The following is a 26,311-nucleotide window of genomic DNA, read 5'->3' as shown; positions in this document are numbered from 1 at the left end:
GTCTGTCAGGCCCTATCTGCCCTCTGCATACAGCACATTGATCAGAGACTTTCGATCGCAAGCATGATGGATGTGAGAAGACACTTCACTGCGGAGGCTTATCGGGTGGCTTTAGTGGCAGCCTGGGTGGTTGACATGTCTGCCTTACAGTTGTGGCAGAGATTTCTTCTCAAATTTACATGTACATTAGCAAAGCCTGAGCCATTTCAGAGGAGGCTTTCTGTTCCTGTTGCTTTTTGGATTAATGTAGACGAGTTAAATCAGAACTGAATTTCTGAAGGGACACATGTAATCTGCACAATCAATGTACCTTTCAATGTTTTTAGCCAAGCTCTTTGCATGCTAATGTCAGTCAGCCCAGCGACTTGATCAAGATTTAAGTATCTGAACCATTATTGATAGATTGTTTAGACATTTACGGCCCCCAGAAGATAGGATGTATCTCACTGTAGGCTCCTTTTACATGGCCTGTTTCACGTGGGGATATTGCACCATTATTCCACCTCGCCGTTCTGTATAACAGATACAAAGACAGAATTGTAGGTCATAGTTGTTCTACCTCTGAGGTAGAAACAATCCTTTCTTGTTTCAACGACTTCTTATGTGTGCAACCCTCAACCAAGGGATTTAAAAAGCATTTCTCTGGCATCAGTTAGCGGTTAATGCAAAAAACGAACAGCAGCAGAAAATGTCTGAAAATTGGGGAAACAATGAGATCCCAGAGCTCCTCCTATAATAGGTTTAGCAAATGATTGTTGTCATGTGATGCCATAAGCATTGCCGGACGCTAATGTTAAAAGTGACACTAGTTGCCTACCTTTTTTGCTTCCTCAAAGCTGACGTCCTCCCCGAAATCACACAGGAGGTGGGGGTAAACACAGTTTAATGTGTAATGAAGGGCAGTTTTCTTTGTGTAAAAAGGGTTTAAAATCTCCTAACTTTACCTGTAGCACCACCAGTAGTTTGACATTTTTGGATTTGTTGTGAAATGTCTGAAACTACTGTATTCATCCATAGTGTCCATGGTTTCCATACGAATTAATTCAAATGACTTCTGCCTCCATGAAGTCGACATTTAGTGGATTTCCATTAAATCTGGTTCACATATTCATGCCCCCCTTCAAGATGAATTGTTAACACTCTGGTGCTCCCTTAACTTTTCATCCTGTACCATAACGAGATCAAAAAATTCAGGCTGTAACTTGGTTTGTGACCTTATACCTAAAAGTAATGTCATTGTCATCAGCCTCAGCTGTAGGTTATGTTTAGCATCGAGATTAAGATGTTGAACATAGTAAACATTTCTGCATCAGCAAGTCAGCATTGACATTGTGAGTACGTTAGCTTACATTTAGCACCACTGTGCCTACAGACTGTCGCAGAGCTGCTACATGTAGCTTGGCTATAGACTCCTTGTCTCGTTGTAAGAAATTTCGCTTTATTCGCTATTTTTCCTCAACAACATATTTTAGAAGAGGTCAGAAGAGGAGGCCACATTCATACTGAGGTCTGAATGAAAAGACGCAGTCCCAAAAATCAGATTAAGACATGGGTCAGGGTTTTTGTTTTTTCATAATCGTAAATTTTCCTTCTCCTCACATCTCTTTTTTACTGCCTGTAAAATGTGAATAATCTCGACTCTGTGCCGACTACTTCCAGCTCTGCTTCTGGAGGTCTGAGAGCAATGTGAGCGAAATTAGATTTCTCTGCATCCCTTCATGTGTCTGACCATGCTCGGATGATCAAAGTCATACTAATGACAAATGTAACTGCGGCCAAAAGATCACAGTCTGATCCCATGACATTGTCTGGTCCTTGCCACAAGGACAAGACCCATTAAGATAAATCTGGAGACTGTGTGGTTACTTCATGTCTGCCTCCACCCGTTCATCAGCAAATATTGTTCCAACTGTAGTCATTAAATCCTCAGACATATGAACATCTTACAATTTATGAACAAACACTTTAGTTTAGTTTAGTTAAGTTATTCCTTTATTATCATTCATTAAACATTCAAATCTATATTATCCTTTGCATTCTGTATATTCCTCACTATCCTAAAGAAAACCTTTATAATCAGTTCTATCTGTACTTTTTTCACAATATCATGATAGTTTTCTCAGAGTGTAATTATTAAGCAGCTCATTAGAGCTTTTCCAAGTAATTACAAATGATACGGTAACTATAAACCATTTAATATGGATTGGCAGTCACGGATGACTGATGGCCTTACAGATAACCTACTGTACGAGAGTGTCTCCTTACAGTGATAATCTACCCCCACCACCCCTTCACACACACCCGAGACAGCACTTCAAAGTACGCACAGTACACAGAGTGCTGCTAAGTGTTGGGATGTGATGTGAAAATGCAAAAACAGTGTGGGCTGAATATAGAAAAATGGTTCTTCCAAGTGTTTAGTGATCATTAAAACAAGAGTTGAAGGGAAAAGATGGCACAACGTTTGACTGTACATCTTTCTGTGTGTCTTTCTGTCTGTATCGTCGTCTTACTTCTCGTTCCTGGCGCTAAATTATTGGGGACATAACGGCTGGTTTGGAGATGCTATGCCTGCTTCTTCAGCAGATTACTGCAAGGAGAGAAAATACCCCTTTTGATATGGAAATCCAACATCCCCACCAAATATAACTCCCCCCTCTAAACAGTACAGCAGGAATAGTGTGTGCACATGTTTATAAGTTAGGTCAGCAGCTGTAGCCACCAAATAAGCCGAGCCAAGTGTGTCTGAAGATAAATAAAGCTGAATGTACAGTAGCAGCACGATTTAATGGGAAATGCAGCAATGCTAACTCTTAAGAATTGACAACACAGTTATGTAATGATGTGGAATTTTGGCAATTTGCTAAAAAAATAAAGCAGTGGGTTGAATAAGCAAGATTAATTATCAAATATTAATATATCGGCCAATATACACATATTTTCAAATGTGGTTGTTAAACTGTCGTGACAAAGATGTGTTACACAGGCAGGATATTCTACAGTTCAATAATAAACTTTATTTCATGACATCAATGATATGATAAACTGGGAATTGAATAATTATAAACTAACGAAAGCATCTTTTTCTGCATTATGATATCTAATAAAAGTTATCATATCGACACATATCCAACAACATATACGCTGGCAGCCATATATCTATGATACACCAATACTGGCTGATAACATCGGCTCACCAACATATTGGTTGGACTCTGGAGATGGACAAATGGAAATGATTTGCACTGAAATGTCTCATCTTCCCAGTCGAATATTGCTTTATAAAAAAGTGAGCATCCGTTTCTAATGCCAGTTAACAGTTGGCACAACAGAAGGGAGAGGCATGTATAAAACGATGGTGACAAACGAAACCAAAATGAGGCAGAGATGCTCAATAGTTGTTGTAGAAACTGTATACTAAAAAAACACAAATAAGGAGTTTATGTTTCTGCGATTGAGGCGCTATATTACAGTTCAACATTAACGCATTACCTCAGCAGTAACAACACAAGATTCATTTGGACTCTCTCCAGCAGGTAACATCTCCACCAGGTCAATGACAGGAAAATAAGCGACACTTTGCTGCATGTCATCCTGCCTCTCCCTCATCCCGTTTCCTGTCATCTCTCTAAGATGTCCTATCAAAAAAAAAACATGAAAAGGCCAAAATGTTTCATTACCGCAAGATCCATCAGTGTGTTATAATAAAGATTCATCTTAACATATTAGTAATTTTCTTGAAAGTAAGAAAGTAAAGAGAGTGAGCACATTTCTGTCATGGTGGCTGAATATGTTGACACGAAAAGAGATAAACAGATGTGGTTTAAATTCTGCATGGCTTTGTAGTGTTTCCAAGTGTGAAGTGTGAGGTTTATAAAGCCTAATAAGCAGCTCGCTGATGGAGCTTCCCCTGGCCCAATCAATAATAACCGCTGCTGGCACTGAGTCAGAGGAACCACACCCTGAAACACACACACACCTACACACACACACACACACAGTGCACATTAACTGTAAGCACCCACGAAATCAAACTCGTGCACACATCCCCATCATCTCCACTGTACAAACACACTTACCGTCACAAAATGTGAGTGATGAGAACATTTCCAGCTGCAGATTAACGTGTGAAGCCGTGTGTAATCCCTCTCTCCTCTCACTCCGAAGACTTGGTGGTGAAGATGGGGGAAGGTGGAAGTGAGGAGGAGATGGCAGAGAGGAGGATGATGGTCCTGACTGGAGGACGGCATATGTCACCACCAGTGCTTAAACTAGTAATCTGTCGTGAGCTTTCACTCGGGTAAAGCACATCATTAGGGTTAGGAAACCTTCACTGAAGGTAAATCTTGGTTCGCTCGTTTAAGACTCAAGTGGATTGATAGCCTTGACAACTTTGGCACAGTACTATGATTTTACTTAGCATATATAGAACTTGAAGGAATTTGTGAATCACCCTAAACTTGATCCTTTGGTATGGTGACTTTTTAATTAAGTGCAATCACATGCGCTCTTATAATTCGATCATGGACAAACTTTGGCAACACCTCTTAGTGGTAAGCGCCATGTTAAACCTGTTATTCTTAACCACAGTGACTCATAATTATCACAAATACAACCCCAATAAAACCAGTTTGATTTATTTATTATGTAATCGTTCAGTCTGGTTTAATTCAGTAGTTTGAAATGAAGCCTGTGCCAGAAAGACTGCGGAGTGACGGAAGCAGAGCTGTGTTTCTGTACACAAACAGCAGCAAAGCCAGTGGTGATGGGAAAGTAAACTAAACTGAGGCACATTCATCAGACCCCCGCCGTTCTCCTTCTCTAACGAGATGTTTCCTGTTTGCTACCAGGCAAAATGACAAACATTTACCCAGTTATCACATGGAAATCAGTCGTCCAGGGTCCCCTTGAAAAAGAAATGAATATCTCAGTGGATCTCGCCTGTTGAAGTAAAAGACAGAGTCATGAATATTTCAACATGTAAATCCTCCTTCAGAGGCATTACAAAGGGGGTGTGGTGACATACTGTAATCTTTATTTTAGCATCGTCTCTTCCAGGAAAACTAGACTCATCCAGATTAATATGTCTAAAATTTCTGTTTGATTTCCTCTGAAAATACTTTTATTATGAAGCATGTCTGCTCAATTTACACTCCAAAGCACCTGAGATCAACCCTTTTTGTACAAAGTCTTTATAGCACAACTGGTAGTATATATAGATATATAGATATATTTGTGAGCTTCAAAAAATATATAGGCCGTTATATATATTGGTCTTTATTTTGATAAGAATCCATTAGATTTTATTGTAAAATATCTCGCTGCCCTAATCTCAAAATGTTCCTGGAATTTTTGTGTTGATATTCCCAGCTATTAATCAAACGACGTATACGCTGATAACAATATCTGCAGCAAGATAATAGTGGTCGAAATATCAGCCTGGCCATTCTGTCGCTATAATTGTCATTGCTCAAGTCATTCAATGTTAGATACAGGATTCCAGGTACAGCCACAGAGATGGGATCGCTCTCCTCAGATAGAAAGACTGTCGACAAATATTGCATGTACAGAAAATCATAAAAACAATATAGAAATCATGATTTGCAGATTGTAAATCAAATTGAGGGGTATGAATCCGGGAGGATGTTGCGCAGGTTTGGGTGACATCAGGTAGAAACTGATCATGACTGATCGGGTCACAAAAAGTCATGGGTTCCTCTCAGGAGGCCAAAAGCCACAGTTTGGAAATCAATTTCTTAGGAGTTTGATTGCTCGTCTTGCAAATGGAGCAAATTGTTGTCAGGTTTTATTTGTCCTAGCCTGCGGATGAACGTGATGCGGACGCTTGCTCTAGCTAGCAGAGAGTGGGTGTCGGGTGTGTGATTTTTCCTAGAAAGGTCTGGAGATGCTTGCTGTAATCTCTCTGTTGGGAAGCCAGGGCCTTATTGACATCACACAGCATGGGGGTGATGGAGGGAGGGAGAGGTGGTTAACCGCAATATACCCCCCAGAATAAAGAACCTGTTGTTTGGAGGGCAATCACAAACAAACCCTTCCTCTCTGTGCCTCTGCCTGCTTCTCATTTGTTTTTTCATTTGTTCTTTCATCCTCTCCATGCCTCCTCGGTTTGTCTGTTTCACTGATATCACATTGTTTTTTTTCCACCCTCGCCATCTCCCACTGTCATTTTCTCTCCCCTGTCTGTCTCTCACCCCACCCCTCCTTCTGATCTCTCCTTCTGTGTCACCCAGGGCTTTTTGTTCCCATTTTTCTCCCCCCCCACCTCTCCCTGATTCACTTGCTCTCCTGCTGCCCCATTAGCTAGATGTTTTTCATTGGTGGAGTGCCGTGGCTTGTTGGAGCTGTGAAGGTGTGGTCTTTCCGTCTCTTCAAAGTCTCTGTCACGCAGGCATGTTAATGATTATTGTTTGGATATTACCAACCTGCTTCCTCTTCCTACACCTGTGTGTGTCTCTATTACACACACACACACACACACACACACACACACACACACACACACACACACACACACAAACCTCAACACGATGAACCCTGTCAGTCAGTCAGTCGGTGGCGGGTGCAGTTCTGTTCTGTTCCAGTTTCCAGTAAGCTGATCCTGCTGGCAGAGGCTAGTGGGGAGACTTCCTTTTCTGGAAGGACCTGATGCATCGTGTTAATGATCCTCCCTCTCTCTCTCTCTCTCTCCCTGTCTCTCTGTCTCTCTACTGGCCTGTCAGAGGAGTGAAGAGTCTCATTTCATATCACAACGTCTGTGCAGGGAGCAACAGCAGAAATCACCCAGCCGGCAGAGTGAGGAGACCGTGTGGATCACGCCCCCCTTCTTCTGCCTCAGCCTTTGCGCCCTTTCTCTCTTTTACCAGTAACACCATTTCACACTCTTCTCCTCTCATCCTCTCTCTGTCTCACCAACCAGTTTTTTTTCTCTGCCTTTTCTCACTCTCTTTCTGCTTCTCTTGCTCTTCCTCCCCTATCCCATTTTTTTGGGTGTTCGTCTTTGTCTCTTTCTCTTTGAGAGTCTCCAGCCTCAGGTAGGCAGCACCACATCCAGCCAGGAATACACTTCTTTTTTTTTCTTCCTTCCTTCCCTTCATCTTCCACATCCTCCTCCTCTTCATCTTCCTCCTCCTCCTCTATCTCCCCACTCTCCTCCTGCCTCCACGCCCTGCCTCTGAGTGCGCCGGAGAGAGTCGCCAATTGCGCACGGCAAAGGCAGCAAGTGGGAGTGGACCTTCGGCGAGCGCGCGTGTGTGTGTGTGAGCGCAAGTGTGTGTGTGTTTGTGAACGTGGAGAGGAAGAGGAGTGGAAGAAGAGGAGGAGGAGGAGGTGGAGGAGGAGGAGGGAGAGAGAGCATCAGCACAGTCCTCCCAGTCTCTCCTCTCTTCACGCGCACTCCCACTCTGCATGGAACAATCCTTCCTTCACTGCTTCAGAATGGACATTTCTGTGGCAACGTTTCGCCAGTGAAGACAGCAGCCGCTGCCGCTCCACTCCACAAGCTCCTACATGCTGGATTAAAACAAAAAAAAAAGTGAGGAGAGGAGTGGAACAGGGGGAGATCTCTGAACATGAGTGAGGAAGCTAAGGAGAAAGCAGGCGGCGGGAAAGCAGCCCATCGCAAGAAGAAAGGCAAAAAGGTAAGAGAGGGGAAGAGCTTTCTTTGTCTTGGTTTGTCTCCCTGTGCTCAGTTGTTGCTTGAGGTGTGTGAACAGGAGAAGTGAGAGGTGATGAGCTGAGATTAATGAGTGAGGTTGATGAACCCATTGTAAAGTGACTGAAGGCTGTGTTTGATCACGTTTTAATTGCTTTTTAATGGATTTCTTTTGGTCGTTCATTTGCTCTGGCCAAATCTGGATCCACGCGGACGTTTGGGAGAGTAGGTTTGTATTATATAAGAGCGAGTTCATTGACAGTGCATGCCGTACACCTGGTTTGTTTTCTCTGTCAAGTGTTTCCACATTTTTTCCGTCTTCCAGAAGCCCGCATGTGGCTCTGACGAGAGGGAGAAATGTTTGTTTAGCCTCACCTGAAATGCTACCAGAAGCCCATTGAAATGCCGCCTGTCACTCACCAGTTGTTATGATCACCACGCAGCAGCGACTGGTCGGTCTGGTTGTTTTGCTCTGGGTGATTGGCTGGGCGAGCGGTGGTATGTAAAGTGGAGAGAGAGCGAGAGAGAGAGAGAGAGAGAGAGAGAGAGAGAGAGAGAGAGAGTATAATGGGAGGCATGGGGATGTCCTCAGGGGTTGGGGTGGGTGGGGGCAGCAGAATGCACGCACCGCACAGGCATCTGTTGTACTGTCAAACTCCTCCACAGCTGTGTGTGGTGTGTGTGTGTGTGTGTGTGTGTGTGTGAGAGAGACACATGCACCCTATGTAACATATGCATAGTTGTCCTGTTGTTTTCCTCAGGAGTTATATTGGCGTTTAATTAAAGGTGTTTCTGCGGAGCCACGGAAACGTGTTTTGACTCACGAAGAGGAATGTAGGTTTTTGCGTGTGTGTGATTTTAAGCTTGTGGTCCACAGTTAAACACCTCGAGCAGTTTCTGTTTGTGGCATGAGCATTATTAAAAGCGCCTCCCATGCTGTTGTGTCAGCCTATGATAAATGTGTTTTGGTGCTCACAGCCACTGATCGTGCACTAACAGTGTCACAAAATGCACACGGTCACGCACACACACACACACACACACACACACACACACACACACACACACAGAGTATTTTCCAGATCATTCAGGCTCGCACGGGGCTGAATCTACATCGGAGGTGGCCCTGGAGATCAGGGGACTGTAGGACAGGGGAAGACCACAACAAAGCAAAACCGCACAGTTACAGCAGCCACTATAAATTTTACAAGGCTGACTGAATCTGTTATTGGGAAAGTAAAACGTATTCTTTAAATTATTTATAGCTATGTTGACTTGCCACCCTCAGTGGCAAAGCTGTCAGTCTGGAGACAAGATGTTCAAACGACTGAGTGCGGTAATGAAACGTTAACACAAAGAGAAATCATTTAGTGGTGTAGGGGCTGTTGAAAACTAATAAATGTGAGCAGTCTTTGTTTACCTCAAGAACAAACTGATATAGAACTGTTGAGCAGAACAGTATGAATATAAAAAAGGAAAAATATTAAGATAATGTTTGTGAAAATATATGTTCAGGGAATATATTTCGTGATGGCGACCTCTTTGACCTGACAGAACCGAATAGTTATTCAGGTTATTTGGGAGAATGTCAGTACACAACTCAACAAAATATATAACAAAGGACTTATAACATCTTTAATTATGTGCACGCAACATGAACAGTTGATTTATTAGCTCTCTTATGTTGCCAAGAATTTCATGTCCGCAGCTCATGCACAATAAGAGTCAACATGAAAATATGTTAATTCCACTACAGGAGAGACTTGATGTTCTCATAAATCCTGCTGTTAAGAATCTGTGCATATATTAGTATCTGCGATGGCAATCGGCCACAATGAGTTGGAAAATATCAGCATAGCGGATATCGGCGAAAATCCAATATTGTGTATACGTGACAAATTTGTAAAGAGGACGCTTACAGCAATGTTTACATATTCTACAAGTTTGAATATATACAAAATAACTGCAAGTTTGAGACAATGAAGAGACAATGAAGTTTGAATAATGTATTGAGGCAGAACGTTTAATATCAGAGGAGTCGGTTCTTCTTCTCCACATCGACTCCATTTCCCCACGGATTAAGATGAAGGAGGGTTGGGTAAAATTCACCAATAGGATTATCACTGAGGCCCAAAGTTCTCCGACGATGCGTTTCCCCCGACAAGCCTCGGCCTGTTATCTCTCCCACCCCAGCTCCAGACTGCAGCCGTGAAACTGAAACCAGGGCGGCGAAAAGTGCTGCATATTAATGCTTTTACATATCGATGCTGTTTGTTTGTTGGTCGTGTGTGCGGGCGCACCAAATGTGTGTCCGTGTGTATTTTTCTCTGTGCGCATGTGCACGCCAGATGACTATGCCAGATGTGTTAATGATTGTAGCCATGGCAACCAGTTTTCTGTTCTGAGCGAAAGATGTCGAGGGGTGAGAGCAGGCAGGGAGAGAGAGAGAGAGAGTGAAGAGGGGGTGGACTGGTGAACTTGGTGGCCAGAACAGAAATATATTTTTCATGAGGCAGCTGGTGTGACAGTGTGTGTGTGTGTGTGTGTGTGTGTGTGTAAGGATGGGGAGGGGGGGGGCTCAAGGATACAATCAAACATCTTTTGACTCAAGGTCCCAGACTTCTCCCGATTAAGACGGGAGTCGTAAATCAACACCAAACACAATATTGTGTTTCCCTTTTTGTGTAATGTTCCTTATCAGTGTGTGTGTGTGTGTGTGTGTGTGTGTGTGTGTGTGTGTGTGCCGTCGCGAGCGCTTCGAGTTTGTGTAGCACTTTGATGTTTTGCCAAATGCTCTATGATCCCGCAGCGGCTTAATGATAAGAATTTGATGTAGTGATAGAGATAATGAGGTTTACATAACACGCAGACACACAAACACGCGCACACACACTCGCTGTTTTAACAGGAATTCCGCTGCATTTAGTCGGAGCACACAGGAGCTACGGCTGGGTCAAGTGTGTGTGTCTGTGTGTGTGTGTGTGTGCGTGGAGTACATGCTTGTCACTGGACGTCTGGCTTCGCTGTGCTCTTGGTGCTGACGGGTTTTTGGTGTGTTTAGCTGCTTAAATTGGACATAGAACAGTTTTCTTGCACAAAAAGAGGACAGCAATAAGGGAGAAAATGTGTCTGCAAGATAAAAAGACCACCGGGGACTTGCACGGACGTATCGCACTTCCAGACTCCTAATAACTAAAAACTATGCTCAACAAAATTCCGCTGAGCGACTAAAGGAAGCGTTTATATTATCAGGACAGTGAAGATACATTTTATTTACCCAGATCTGGAGACTTACGTAACCGCCACGTACAGTTATGTAAACTATATCATATGTTTATATACAATAGCCTATACCCAACGAGGAGTCGAGGATTAATAGAGGATCTGTGCGCTTCTGATTTCAATTCATATTCAGACTTGGATGGCGGACAAAAAGTTTTTTGTTTTTTTTTCCCAAATAAATATCCTCAGCAAACCAAACACATTGTTATATAAGAGGTGCTTACATAGCTCGAGAAACACCATCGTTTTACCAGGTTTATATCCTCCCAAAATAAACGGCCCTTAACTGCAAGATGTGCTGTATGTTTACACTTCCAAAGGTTGTGTAACGATTGTGTGTGAGGGACGATGGGGTTTTTTCTGTCAGAAAGACCTAAGCAGAGCTGTTATTGTCAAACACGCTGATGGATGGGGACAGTTGAGGATTGTGGAATCACTGAAACACCTAAATTCTGCCACAAACAGGATCATATTTCTCCAGAGTCGGTGTATCCTGCTGCCACTCGTCGCAGTAGATCTCACAGTCATAAAACCACTAAAGCGGGACAAGATCTCGTTTACTTGTTGCTGTCATTTTGCTTTCAGAAATAGAAATGAACAAACAGAAAATACAGTAAAAAGGATGGATGACTTTGGCTCATTTTCCCCATGCTTCCACTTTTCACCGGAATGAGTACATCTCTCTTTTGTGTTGCCTCTGTTGTCTCGTTCCTAATGAGACAGCCAGGCAGCAAGGCTCAGGCAGCTCTGTTCTTTGTCTTGCTTGGAAAAACCCTGCCAGAGACAGAGAGCCCCGCGTCTGGAGGACTGGCGAAATAAGCCGTTCTGTGACAGTGCTTTCAAAGAGAAATGGCACATTACATCCCCAAGATAACAGCAGGGCACTGGTGAATGTGCTGATGGAAGATGTGAAGTGTATGTGCGCATTGGTTGTGTGAGGGGAGACTGCGAGAGAGAGAGAGCAAGCGAAGTGCTGCTTTTGTTTTTCAGATTAGGCTAATGGACCTGGCACAGAAAAAGTCCTCAAGAGGGGCAGGTTATGGTTTAAGGGCTGATTGGGGAGAGAGCTTATACAGGAAATACAGCATGCTGCTGCAGTTAATTGATTAGCTGAACCACAAAAAATAATCAGCAATATTTTGATAGTTGACTTATCATGTAAGTCGCCATCATCGCCGAAGATTCCCTCGCTCTAGTTACATTTAGAATGCGACTTACAGTAATTCACACACTGATGGCGGTGGCTTCCATGCAAGGTGCTGACCAGCACATCAGGAGCAGTTTGGGGTTCAGGATCTTGCCCAAGGACACTTTGACATGGAGACCGGGGGATTCGAATTAGTGACCTTCTGATAACAAGACGCTGGCTCTACACCTGAGCCACAGTCACTTCACCAGTGTGAAGAGTTTCCATTATTTTCTTTAATGCCTCAGTGAAACTAGACCCCAGACCCCAGAGCTTGCATTATTTCATAAATGATTAGTTCATGAATTAAGAATGTATTCTGCAGATTGATCAATAATTAAAATACTCATTAGTAGTAGCACTACTGCTAAATGAAGAACCAATGTGTTCAGCAAAATACGTGCCACATCTTTTTTTTCAAACGTGTGTTATGATATTGCAGGAATGAAACGTGATTAAATGTCAAAATGAAACATTAAAAAAAGCTTTTCAAATGTCAAACCTGCTTAATAATGAATGCAGGATTATATATATGTATTTTTGGGGGCCTTTTTTAGCATTATTCAGAGAACAGCTCAGGCGACACCAGGAATAAGGGTGAGAGAGAGGGGGAGTGACACGCAGCAAAGGGCCTCAGGCTGGGACTCGAACCCCGGGCCGCTGCAGCAAGGACAAAGCCTCTGTACATGGGACGCCCGCTCTACCAACTGAGCTAAACGGCGCCCCGAATGCAGGATTATATTTAACTCTACAGAACTTGTTCTCGGTGGATGCCAAGTTTAGTCTAGAAACTTTTGCAGCAGCACACATACACACATAAAACGCCAGAAAAATCCATCGAACCTAAGTATTGATATTGGTATCAGGCCAGAAAAATCCTCTAACCTGTGATTCCCCGACACCTGACATTCCTTGTTTCTGCCGCACATCCTGGGCCCAGCGCAGAAATGTGATGACTTATATAAAGCCGCACACATGCACATGTGCTCTATCAGAGTGTGGAGGTGTAAGTAAGTGCACATGTGTGCTCCCTCAGTAGCTCTATAAATGTATGCATGCATGTGTGTAGGTGGGTGTAGTCCTGCCAGTTTCTGTGTGGATGTGTGTTTGGGGAGGTAGGCGTCGCGGAGCCAGGGCACAGCTGCATGCCCTGGGGAGAGGGCAGAGGGGTCAGCCTGTCAGAGCTCCATCACTCCCAGATTAACTATCCATGTTCTTCTCTCTCTGCTGAGGGATGGAGGGAGAGAGGGATGAGGTGAAGAAGGAGACAGAGAGCCAAGGGAGAGAGGGATGTGGATGGGAGAGAAAGAGGTGAAATAGAGAGGGGTGAAGAAGTAGTGAGGTGTGATTTAGGGAGTGACAGAGGAGTACATGGAAGGGGAAGGGAAGAAGAAGGTGTGAAGGAGGAGTGTTTCCCTCTCTGTCACTCAGTAGCTCTCCCTTGATCTCTGAATTGCTGTAGGGGGAGATTAAAGGGGCCAGGAGCTTCAGAAGTCCCGCTCCTCGCACACTTGTCTGGTATTGCAATTTCTTTAATCTTCCAAAACCGTCGATCTGACGCTCGCGCCCACCACCAGGTGTGTGGACGTGAGAAAGTAACCAGGGTCTGAACTTCTCTCTCTCACTTTTCTTTTCATTGTTTATACAATAATTGGCTTTTTGTCCATTGTGAAAGATATATGAATTCCTTTCAACAGGGACTATCTGATGATGTGTGCCATTATATCCATATATTTATGTTTATTGTTCTGCTGCCCCTCCCTTTGACGGTCAGCTTTGCACTACACCCTCTAGTGTGGCCTTTTGTAACAGCTGTAATTATTTTTGTACAAACTTTTTCAAGCCCTTATGAGCCCTGCAGGACTGTTCGCTCACTGCCTGACTGGTTCAATGCTGACTGACCAGTTATTTGACTGATTTGCTGATGGCTCGCTGGTTTAATCACAAGTCAGCTTTCTGGATGCAAACCTGAGGCAGCTGTTGCTGTCAGACAAAGACGTGCATTTATACGCTCGAGGAGGCTTTAATATGAATACACATATACAGTACCGTCAAACAGAAGCACACAAGCACAGACAGAAATAGAGTGGCCTTGCATGGCCAACTAACAAGGCTGTTGAACCAGACCTAATCAACAAAAAAGGCCTAACAAGTGCTTGTCGCTCTTCACTCTATCCATCCATGCCTCCTCCTCAATCAACAAAAGGCAGCAATTTGAGGAAATGCCTCGGTTAGTTTTTTTATGTTCTGTCGGCGAGAATGAATCGATAGCGGTGAGAGCTCAGCGCAATTTAAAATGAGTTTCTCTCCCTGTAAGAAACAGCTAGAGCCAGTGTTGGACTCTTATCAGGAGGTGGGTGTCTAATAAACACATGTGAAACCCCCGTATGTGATTAAAAAAGAGGCCAGTCTGAATATTAAACTTAAGGAGTGCAGAATGATATTCTATGCATGGGCTTTTTTAATCAATATACAGCCGGGTCATGTGAATGAAATTGCTGAATCACGACCAAATTTGAATGCAGAAAGGCCAAACGTCTTCAACCTGCGCTGCTTGGTGGCCCAGACTGTTGCTTTGAGATGTCTACAATGTAATAATGCGTGCCTTCATATCCACTCTACTGGTATTTTCTCTGCTGGCAGTCGCTGCTGCCTGATTCCCGCAGCCTCTTCCGTTTCCCACAGCTCCGTCCGGAAGGCTCTTTACATCTCGCTCCGTTGTGCTCTTTCCATTCCTCTTCTCCTCTTTCCCTCTTGTCTTCAAAAGGACTCCACAGTGCGAGTCAGTAACGGAAGAAAAAGGGAGGAAGTCAAATAGAGAGTTCCACTGTCAGATTTAGAAACCCCTTTTTTTTTTTTTTTTTTATCGAGTTCGGGATCCTCCTTAAGCCTCTCCTGGTTCGGCGTCGCCATGGCAACTGTTAAATGCAACAGAGCTCGGGATAACAAAAGCTTTTGTTCTGTGCCGAAAGCAATAACAGTGGTTTATGCTCACTGTGTTGTCTGGCGACCTTGTCGTGACCGCAGCGTTGTCTCACCTTATTTCTCAGTTGTTTAATATCAGTGCTTTTACTACAGCTCATGTGCAAATGCATGAAAGCAGCCAAAATCAACATAAGCAGAAGGCTTAAAAATCGCCGGTTTATTTATAGCAGTTACTTTAATGAACTGAGTCATAGATGCTCCGGCTGTTAATTGTTCTTCACGAAAAATTAGCACCACAGATGCAGGGAACATAACATCCACGTGTAAGAGCTGACAAAAGATCACACTATTCCCACACTTTGTCCCACGTGAAAGACATCTCCTCGCGTGATGCAAATTGCTCTTCATCCTGTTTGATGTGCAGGCTGATTGTATTTATTTACAATAAAATGCACACAGCAAATGGTGGTGGGTGGAACCAGTCTAGATGTCAGTATCAGATTTCAGAGCAGTGGCCCCATGAGGACCTGAATGGTGCCTGTGAAAGAAGACCCAATGTTTTTTCTTGAATTAAAAGAAATACATTCATCAAAATGAAATAAAGAAAAGGGGTATTCTTCCCTTATTGTGCCATTGGTTCACAGGTGTTGTTTATTTGAGTCGGATGATGTATTGTGAGATCAGGAATTCATCCACAGTGGAGCCAAGCCAGATGGCTCACTCCTGCTTCCTCCACAGGATAAAGAGTTGAAGCTTGTTAGTGAAGAAAAAAAGGTAAATGAAATGAAAGATGAACTGTGTAATCCTCGGCAGAGGAGATAGGTGCAGTCTCTCTTAAAAAAACAGGTCACATGTTAAGACCCCTCTGCTGGCTCCCAGCCTTAAGACGCACTTAACAGCAGGATCCTGGCTTCCTCTTAAACCCAGGTAGTCTGGAGATAGCTGCCGACTGAGGCAATATTTTGAAATGTAGAGCAAGTTGCCAATTAAGCGCTATTCATGCCAAACTGTTACCGGAAAACTTGGTGAGGGGGACATCCTGGAGACACACTCTGCCAAGCAATATTATATAGTGCAAAGTGCCTCATTTTTGTGCTGCTTTGAAGTCGTAGTTGTAGATGGTTGCGATGTTTGTTGGATGTTGAAAGTGCAGCTCTTTAGATGCAAGATCCGACGTCCAGGGTTTGGTCAGGTTTAGGAAAGAAAACATCATGCTTTCTATTTCATGTTTATAAAGTACACGTCTCTTGATTCAAGTCACTTGTCACCCTCACTTTCACCAAGAGCTGCAAGTTCAACTTGACTATCTTGTGAAGGAATGACATCAGCTGCATGTTGAAGTTCCGACCCATCAGTATTTACTACATGAGACATGAGTTCATCTACAATCCTGTAAAGTTTCATGACTGCCTCAAAATGTATGTGGCGGTGTACATTGGTGTGCCAACTGCCCCTCCCATACTTTCATCCATCCATCCATTGTTTGTAACCGCTTTATCCCTTTTATGTTTTTTTTTTGCTGGAGCCAATCCCAGCTGTCTCTGGGCGAGGGCAAGACCCTGGACAAGTCGCCAGCTCATCGCAGGGCCCTCACTGATGGCAGAGGCCGCCAAGCAAGGTGCCGACCGCACATCAGGAGAAATTTGGGGTTTAGTATCTTGCTCAAGGACACTTTAACATGCAGCTCAGCTCAGCCTGGAGCTGGGATTTAAACCATTCCGGTCACTAACCGACCTGCTCCGCTGAGCTACAGCCACCCCACTCCCATACTGCCTCCCCCGTATTACCAACACTGTTGTTTGGACCCTATACCCATCTTTAAATTCACCCTGTGATGCTTTCACCTTAACACGATAAGTCTAACCCTAACCCCTACTCACCATGACATAATGTCTTCCCGAGCCCCTTTCTATAACTTCAACCCTAACAACTAAATGCCTAACCTGAATCCTTATCCCAACTCTGAACTAAACCTAATAGCAACCATAACTGTAAAACAGAGTCTTAACCCTGAAACAGCCCTTTGTAGAAGTGAGTACCAGGCAAAATGTCCCCACTTCCCAAACATGTCCCTATAATCTGTTGGTTAAATATGTGGTCCACTCTTTGTTCAGTGTACAGGAACACACACACACATTTTACTGATCCAGTCAGTAACAAAATTCCCACACTGTTCACATCACTTGCAATCAGGGATAGATTTTCTAAAAAGACATTACAAAGATGAAGGTACAAAGACCTTCACCAGGTTTAAAAAAAACTTCCCATGAATAGTGGCCCGTCCAGCCGTCAGCTTCAGGTGTTCCACAATGTTACACTTCCCTTATTCATGCTTTTATGGCTTTTCCCAGGCTCTCCGGTGGCCTTCCACAGGGGCAACCCTGCCAGTGGGGCTCTTGAAACAGCACCATGAAGAAGTGCGGGGGTGGAGGGAAGTATACCACCTGGGAGGACCATATTAAATGCTCCCCTTTTTAGATTTCAGTTCAGGGATGACGGCACTGTAATGTGAGCCCTAAGGCAACATCACCTGGGCCAGATGGTTGAGTAGCATCGGGGAAGAGGATTGGAAGGAGTGAGTAGGTAAGTAGGAGGCGAGACAGAGGATGATGATGATGGATGAGAGACAGGGGAAGACTGGGAGAATCATGTCTTTAAAAGAAAGTGAAGCGTAGAGAATCACGACAGGTGAAACCACAGGGGATCGTGAGATGTTAAGCAGAGAGAGAGAGAGTGGGAGGAGAGCAGTTGTAGGAGAAGTGGATGAGTATAAGAATGCATGCAGGTGAATGCTCACATGTACACCCTTAGATACATCTCCGCAGGCATGCAGGAGATCCACATTCCCAGGAACTTCGGTTCGGAGCGATGGAACCAATACAGTGTTCTCGCAGTGCAACGTAACTCTGGAAATCATCTCAGTGCTGCTGTAGTCAAACTTTGACATTTGTCAGGTTTCAGTGGAAGAACAAAAGTGTTCACCTCATCACTTCCTCTCTCCTTTACTCTCGCAGCCAAAGAGTGGAGGAGCCAGACAGACGGGATTAGCTTGATATTGATATCGATAACCCAATATCTGTTACAGACAGACCGATGTGGTTTTCATACGATGGTATTCCTTTCTCCTTGGGGGGGGGGGGAGCAAAAGTTGCCCGTCTGCTTGCTGTTTCTCTTGGCCTCCATTTGCCCTGAGACATTTTGAACTGGACCTAAGACTGTTTCTTTGTCGTACGCTGCTATAAGCAAACTTGAATTATTCATGCTCAGACAATCGAAGTCTTTATTACCATGTTGAAAAACCTCACTGCACCTCTCACCACATCCTCTCCTCTCTGTACCATCCGTTCCCCACATCATTGACTTTAATGAGTAGCCGGCAGTGGTTGGATGCGTCATTTTCCAAAACACCTGCTTCACTCAGCAACACACATCCCAATATGTTGCTCCTCCATTTATGATCTCTGCTGTACAAACAGCGGTGATGTAATGGCCCATTAAATGAAAAAGCTCTTGGAACAGCTTTCACTGTCCTTTTTCAGATTCCTGATGATATGCAAGTATCTTTTCCCCCAAGCCATCGCTTATTTTGTGTCTCCATTAGGCTGAAAAGTGTTGTCATTGGCATGTTTTTGTTGTGTGTTTGTCAGACAACAGCACGAGCGTCAGATAGTGATTTGATTGATGGCGATAAATGCTTCCTGCTAACCGGCAAACAGAAATTCCTGAGCAGCTGCGATGAAAACCTTGACAGAAAGTTGGCTTCAAGTCGAAGCTACTGCTACGTGGGAGTGCTCAACAATGTCTGCGAAGGTTGACAATCATATCAAGATTTTTGAAAAGCTCTGTGTTCTCTGTCGACACTGCATGACACAGGCATTTTCTCTTGTCACTCTAGAGAATGATTTGTATAAGCGCCATTTTCTGACACTGAAAAGCTCAAGGTTTGATGCTTGGTGGAAAAAAGAAGTGGAAATTGTAAAGTTGATCATTGATCACGGTCCCAGCGCTGAGTGCCATCTAGCCAGTTTTACCTTCACTGTTCTTCAACTGTGTTTACTGGGCTTGCAATAAGCTGAAGCGTGAAAGTAGCATTGCCTGAGGCTTGGATGGGGCATGTGGGAGTTGTTCAGGGATATATATGTTATTTGTTTCCATTTGATTTTGCCTGTGTGTTGTGTGTGCATGTGTGTGTATGGTGTGGAAGGCCTCAGTGATTTTGCAGAAGCTGGTGTGTGTGTGTGTGTGGGTTGGTCACAGGGCTTCTCCTGCCCTGTGGTCAGTGACAGTACACACCCAATGTGACAACCTCCAGCTGTGAGGGTGTGAGTCCGCTAATGAGACACCCTCTGGACCTTTGTGTGTGTGTGTGTGTGTATGTGTGTGTTTGTTAATGGAACAACCTGGACATCTTTCGAGAGGTGATACAGACAGCTGTCATCAGCTGCAGATACATACAGAGCGACTAGTTTAATTAAAATGAGAACATAACATAATAACATAGAGAAAAGTGGTGACTAAAAGGCGAACTCAGTGTTTAGTGCATGTTGCACTTAGGGCTGAGTATCAAACCTTTGATACTTTTATAGCTTTGACTGTAATAACAAAAGAATATCTTGTCATTCGGCACCAAAATTCAATAACTTTATCTCATCAGTGTCAGTGAGCCAATAAGCAGTCAGCATTCCTGTTGTGCCTAGATCTAATAATGGTGGTGATTGGCTGTCTCGAGGCATGCAAGAAAGACACTAGGTCCGGCCCAGAGGCGGGGCCCACCAGATGTATGTGTGATGTTATCTTTTGTTAAAATGTTTTTCTAAAGTTGTTATAGAGTTATTGACAGCACTCTCATATCTGTCTGTCTAAATATGAAGGCTGTCTAAAGGCCAGAACATTTGCCTTCCAGCTGCAGAGACTCCAGGAAGTTATTTGTCCCAGTCAAGAAATGTTTCACAACATAACCTCTTGTAACTGACCAATCACATTGCTGTGATGTCATAGCTTTATGGCTTGTGTTACGTTAAACAGGTGATTGAAAGGATAACTTCTCCAACGACCAGTCTACTTCCTTGAGTCTGAGTTTATAAGTATAACATTAAAAAGTTGTGACTGGCCAGCTTCAATGAGGGTCCTGAAGCTACACTCACTATGATGTTCTAGATATGATCTTTCCCACTGTTTCCATGCTTTATGGGAAGCTAAGTTATCTATCATCTGGTCATAGCTTCATAACCTGTTTTTCGAAATCCAACACTCTTATGTTATCATGCAGTTAAAATAGTCTCTAAACATTCAGTCTATGCAGGGGGAGTGAGAATGAATTGCTCCTGGCTCTGGGTGATTTGATGTGATTAATATGAGTAGGTAGAAAATGAAGGGAGGGAGGGATGGAGGGGGCACGTGGGCAGTATGGTGGCAGGATACAGCGGAGAGGATGTGAGGATGATGTGATGTTGTCTAGGAGGCAGCTGGGAAAAGAGGGAGCGGAGGGAGGAGAGAGGAAGCATGAGTCTTCACCCACTTGTGTCATGAATAAATCACCGCTGAGAATTCCTTGCTGTCTAGCCCAGCGTGGACCAGTATTGCTTTCATAGTTATAGCTCATCCCAGATGGCCTAGTTTACCCACAGAGAATAAGCCGGGCCATAATTTACCAGCTGGGAACTCTTTATGATTGCTTCATCCATCATCAATTACCCGGGCACAACTGAAGGCAAACATTCAAGGTGTACAGGGGGAGACTTACCAATGTGGACATCCCCGATATTAAATATTAAGTGCCTTAACAAGAGGAAAACAATGTCAGGAGTAAGATAGATGAATCTGAACATTATACAGGGACGAATTACGGTACGTGTACCTGAATCCTCCAACACTGAACTGAAATCCTGTCTAAAAAACAACTGCCCTCTTAAATACAGTCGCAGAGGAGGGTGTTACATAAAAAGCGAGTGGGAAGACAAGATCAGCGCCAAAAAAAAAGAAAAAAAAAATAGAGTCAAAAATTACTAAATGATGTGGTCCTGTCAGCTTTGTACGGAACTGCACACCCATGTAGACAGTAATGGAGTTGTAGGGGAACAAAGAGAAACCCATTTCCTCCCTCAGTGTGTCATTAAACAATGGAGACATCCTCCTCGCCGGCCAGGACAGAGAGGGATTGAGGGGTTCTGGAAAGACCTATGTTTCACTATGGCTGTGATTGATAATGTTATTCGTCATGGCTGCTCGTGTGTGTGTCTGTGTGTGTTTCCTTGTTACAGAGGCATGCAAACGACACAGAAACAAAGGCAGAGACGGGATAGACAATAGCACAATTGAGAGCTAAAGATAAAATATCTTCATCTAAATATTTTTTTCTTTTTCTGCAGAACAATGCATCCGTCACCAGTAATTATCACCATACAGGACTTTAGCCTAAAACCCCTCGAGTCCTCTGTAACATATGATTGTCTATTGATCAGTGACCACAGCTCAACAAGCACCAGGAGATGTATTCATCTTTCTGCTGTAAAGGTAACATGAGACTTATTTCTTCTGTTCTAGTGTTCGTCCAGACATGCTACTTAAAGAGATTTTGATTTGCACATGATTTGCTATTATGCAAGACTTCTGTTACCTTCAAAAATATTAAATAATATGAAATACTCATTTTATTCCACAGCCATGAAAATAAATGCAATTTCAATGTAATTCACTGTTGCAACACCTACTCAGAAGGGGGACGTGGACAAAGTGTTTTGTGATTTTTTTTGTTTGTAATTGCAAAGTGTTGTTTGCAGACAGTGTTGAATGTCCCGATTCTCCAGTATAAATTACCAAATGTGTTATTTAGGCTGATAAATACTGGTCTTATTTGGTGGGATTTCCTGTGGTGTTGTCAGCCAGATAGCAGGCTTGTGCGTGGGCGCACGGATTTGGAGGAAGATCACCTTTTGTTTGGAAGTAAAGCAACATTAGCGCTGACTATGAAATAAAAAATGACTTGGAGAATTATCACTTTTGGAGCATGATGTTAAGAGAGGACTCAGTTACGTGGCGGCAGAGACCCGGATGGATTTACGTTTTGCTTTACATTGTGGTCCAAACATTTACAAACCATCAACGCACCATTTGGCCTTCCTCAAAACTGATGTCGTACATTGTGACACAGATTGCAACAGAACCATCTCACTGAGTGTGGCATGCAATGATCTTATAACACCTATTGTCTGTCGGTGCCTTTACTCAGCGGCGCTCCGTCACGAGCTTGACTTGAAGTTTAATGCGAACCTCCTGAGTAACTGACTACTGAGGCGTCTCCAGGGTTCCCCTTATGCCCTACTTCAGTCGTCCAGATGGCAAAAAAATGTTTAAAAATGTATTACTTACCCAAAGAAGCATGTCCAGAAAGACATTTCAAGCTGCATATTTTAATTATCCACATATCATCTATCCAGTGATCTCAAAGGAGTGCCGCCCTCCACATTACTATCCGCCACAGGGCTGCACTGCTGGAATTTAACTTAATCAGGTATGTCATTCTCAATCTGGTTTTGAATTCAATCACATCAACACAGACATAGTTCTCTGATTATCATCATTGTAAAGACGTCCCTGCACCCAGGCCTCTGTGTTTCTTAAATATGCCAATATGTTTCAGAGAAAGTAGTATTTCCCAGCTGAAACTGGCAGCTAATGTCTGCTCTACCAGCACAGTCACAGCTTGAATCGCATAAAGACAGCATTAGTATTGACCCTACATGGGCTTGTGACTGGGTAATGTGCTGAGAGCTGAAGAGATGTGGCTGACAGCGTGGTAGAAGGAGGCAAATTAAGTTAACGTGCCTCCTGCTCTGTTTTTGAAATCAGCGCCTGACTTGGTTTATAATGTTCAACTGTTCGGGTCTGATTAATCACGGAAAACCACAAGAAAAAAGTACCAGAGGCATCCGAGGCCAGGACCGAGAGTTACCCTCTTTGGTGGCTCATCTTGGATGAAAGATTCATCCAACTTTGTAGTTAGATTAGCCTACTGCAGAGTGTTTCATATGAAAATCAGAGGGGATTTTCTCCAGTGTCACCGGGGATGAGATTGGAAAGGAGGACTGATCTGCGCTCTACAGTGGAGCTTTACCTTATTATTCCATCTATAATACCAGCTAATTGGAGCTGTCAGACTGCTGATAATCTGTATTACAGTGCGCCATTCAAAAAAGGCACCGCACAACCTCAACATTTCTAAGAGAAGATGATTAGAGAGCGAGTGTGTGTGAGTGCCAGAGGCAAGAAAGAATAAAAATGCAGCTCGTGAGTGAGAAAGGCCAAACCCAACAGCGGTTCAGTCTGACAGAAAATGTAATGAAATAGATTGGAAATTCGAGAAGTCTTTGAACATTTCTGAAGGCTTCGACTTTTCTGCAGGAAGAAGAAAAACAAGCGTTATGATGACAGCCAGTGGCTCCGAGGCCCAAACAGTGGCATATTCATGTGATGTTGGTGATGTCTTTAAGTAGAAAAGATCGTTTGAACAACAAAAGTCCCACGTGATCAGTAACTTCGTGACACCGTACCGACTTCCTGCTGTCAATTTATCCATCTACCCGTCCGTCCGTCCATCTTCATCTGCCTCTCAAACTAAACCCTCCACCTCCAGGCGTTCACACTCTCCAGCTCAGTGCAATAAAACATTATCCACTATATGACCTCCTTTTTCCTCCTCACACTCGCCGCCTCCCACCGCACCGCTCTCTCTTTCTCTTTCTCTCTCGCTGCCTTCTTCTTTCGTTTTTCCTCCCTCTTCAGCGTCCTCCCTCACTGTCAGCCTGCTCATTTTCTCGCAGCTGCCTCAGAGTGACGGCGAGGAACTGTGAAAACCTGAAGGAGGGCAAGAATCTTTGACTAAGAAGCCCAGTAACGCGCACGCACAGACACACACTGTCTCGACATCAAAGCTCCCGTCATTCTCTGCCTACTGACAAGCCAGATCACTGGGCAGCGAGGATGGAGAGAGGGTGGTAGGAGACGAGGTGAGGGAGAAGGAAGGTCGGAAACTGCATGTAAAGCAGACAGAGCACTGTTGTTGTCGAAACGCTCTTATCTTTGTGTGTCTGGGTGTCACGATGTGTGTTTGTGCCGCACAAGACTTTACTGGATATTCGTGTTGTACCGAGTCCGATGTCTATTTCCTGTCTTGGCACAGCCAGCAGCCACTCAGACCAGCATGTGGCATCTGGAATCTGCCGGCAAGCGCTCTCTAACAAGGCCCCCAGAGTGTGTGTGATTGAGTTCGTACGTGTTCCTTACTGTAGGTATATGACGGAGAAAATGTCCGTCCACCTCTTTGGTTCTGAGAGTCACAGCACAGGATACAGGTCGGCTGAGGCGGATGGTGTTTCCTGCAGTTGGCGAGGATAGACCTCTCTCGCTCATTCTCCTTTATCCCTCTCTGTTGCTCTCTCTCTCTCTCTCCGTCTGTGCCCCTGTCTCAGTGGCTCACCTCGTCTGTCTGGGTCAGCCACTGATACTTTATCATCTCTTGCCTGCCAAAATGTTCGTCAGGGTCTGCAACAGCAACGGCATGAAACAAAGATTTAAGATGAACAATTAACTGTATGTAGGCCTGTCACAATAACTTCTTATTGATTACAATAGTAATTGTAAGACCTGTTTATGTCACTGATGTAATGGTGATATAATAGCTCCATAATACAAGTACGCCCTTTCATAGAGCAATGAATTAGACAATATATTGATATTAAAATCGTATACAGATTATTCACGCCCGTATCCCCAACAATGGACTTTCTATTCTTAGAGGGGCTCTATGTAACAATTTGTACCAGTTTTCATGTATTAAACATTTTTATATTGGCCAGATGTGAGAAGATTAGACCCTTAGACCCTCCCGTCTCTCTCAGTTGCCTTCAAGCTTGTGGACTATTTGTTGAAGTTGTTTAATGCTGCTGGACTTTGGATTTCTTTGGACTCGTGTCAGGTTTTCTGCCACAGTCCCAAGGATGTGACTTCTCGAGTGCCTCGTCTCAGTGCCTCTCTCTGCTTCGCTAATGGAGAGCAACAGTAGCTAACGTCAGTTTGGAAATGGAGTCTGTTAACGCAAACTTACAACCGGCTTCCAGCACAACACAGAAGTTCAGACACTGGATTTGGAATATTGAAAAAAATGTTAAAATATCCTAAATTTATTGTAATAAAATAAAACCACACAACCAAAACAATAAACGATATGTGAGCAAACCCTTAGCTGCCGCGCCATTTCAATAGCTAGTCGTTCTGGCATCGTGTAAGCTAAACTGTTGGCGTCATTCTTCTGTAAGCAAACATGCATGTAAACACAAAAGGTCAGCAAAATTGATAAAGGTCATATACTGTGCATACATCGATCCAATAAATTAAGTACGATGGTCCCAGCTGTTAGTACATCAAGATTTCATATCGAAATATCCCATCAGTATGGCCAGCTGTCTGCTAAAAATAGATTTAAACCTGCACATTTTAATCTAACGCTTTGTCATTCCAGCCAGGGTTCAGTGTCGGTTGTTGCAGAGCTGCCACTGTTTGCATGTGCTTGACAGCGAAAGCCATTTCCCACTTTTGTGACTGCAAAGTTTAACAAACACTGTCTTAGTGTGTTTATAACAGTTTACAGATGCTCTTCGTGGAAGCATAACAGTTTTTTTTTTTTTATGGGAACTACAACAGTTATAATAAGCACACAGTCATCCCCAGACTGTGTCTATATCCTTGTTTTGGAACTGAAGGAAAATTGAAATAAAAATCACATTTATTTTCCCAGCCGAGGCCAGACTGTGCTTAAAACAGACAATAATATGAACCATCCTTTTTAAGGGGAATCTGTTTAGGCTTAAAATGGATTAAAAAATGACTGGCAGCACAGCCCGAAAGTAGTTAAATATGCCAGACGCAGTTGTGTCTGACATATTTTTTTATTCCGGCTGTAGGCTTGTAGGAAAGACATCAGGCATCAGGTGTGCACCGAGAACGTCATATTCTGAATTTGTAGTGTACAAACAACACTTTGATTCCAGGGGGGTTGAAAACATCTGGACCAGGAGTCTGTGATATGCCAGTAGCAGGACGCATGTTTTTCTCTCCCCTCTCTCGTAACGGTCTATTCGCGGCTCTTGTGAGCCTGAACGTTCCTGTCCTTGTTTCCATGGAGACCAAAAGAGGTGTGGAGAATCGTGAAGCCCTTCTGTGGTCACCGGCTTTGTCATGCGTGCTGCCAG

At 43.7% G+C, this 26,311-nt stretch overlaps 1 protein-coding gene and 1 long non-coding RNA gene across 2 annotated transcripts in view; one reads left to right on the top strand and one right to left on the bottom strand.

Annotated features, from left to right (window-relative positions):
* Positions 1 to 2,006: 2,006 nt before the first annotated feature.
* Positions 2,007 to 6,668, bottom strand: LOC115596337 (uncharacterized). Its single transcript, XR_003986883.1, has 3 exons — positions 6,540 to 6,668; positions 4,080 to 4,941; positions 2,007 to 3,638 (listed from the first exon to the last, which is right to left on the bottom strand). It is a non-coding gene; the product is annotated as an uncharacterized LOC115596337 (long non-coding RNA).
* A 671-nt stretch (positions 6,669 to 7,339) lies between these two features.
* Positions 7,340 to 26,311, top strand: part of LOC115596334 (ankyrin-3-like) — a 141,179-nt gene continuing 122,207 nt past the window's right edge. The window contains exon 1 of the mRNA XM_030441285.1: positions 7,340 to 7,658. Within this exon, the coding sequence (XP_030297145.1) occupies positions 7,590 to 7,658 (69 nt within the window). The 5' untranslated portion in view covers positions 7,340 to 7,589. The remainder of the gene's footprint in view (positions 7,659 to 26,311) is intronic.

Source organism: Sparus aurata, chromosome 15 (assembly GCF_900880675.1).
Source record: "Sparus aurata chromosome 15, fSpaAur1.1, whole genome shotgun sequence".
NCBI classification, from domain to species: Eukaryota; Metazoa; Chordata; class Actinopteri; order Spariformes; family Sparidae; genus Sparus; species Sparus aurata.
This window is presented reverse-complemented; position numbering and strand designations above follow the sequence as displayed.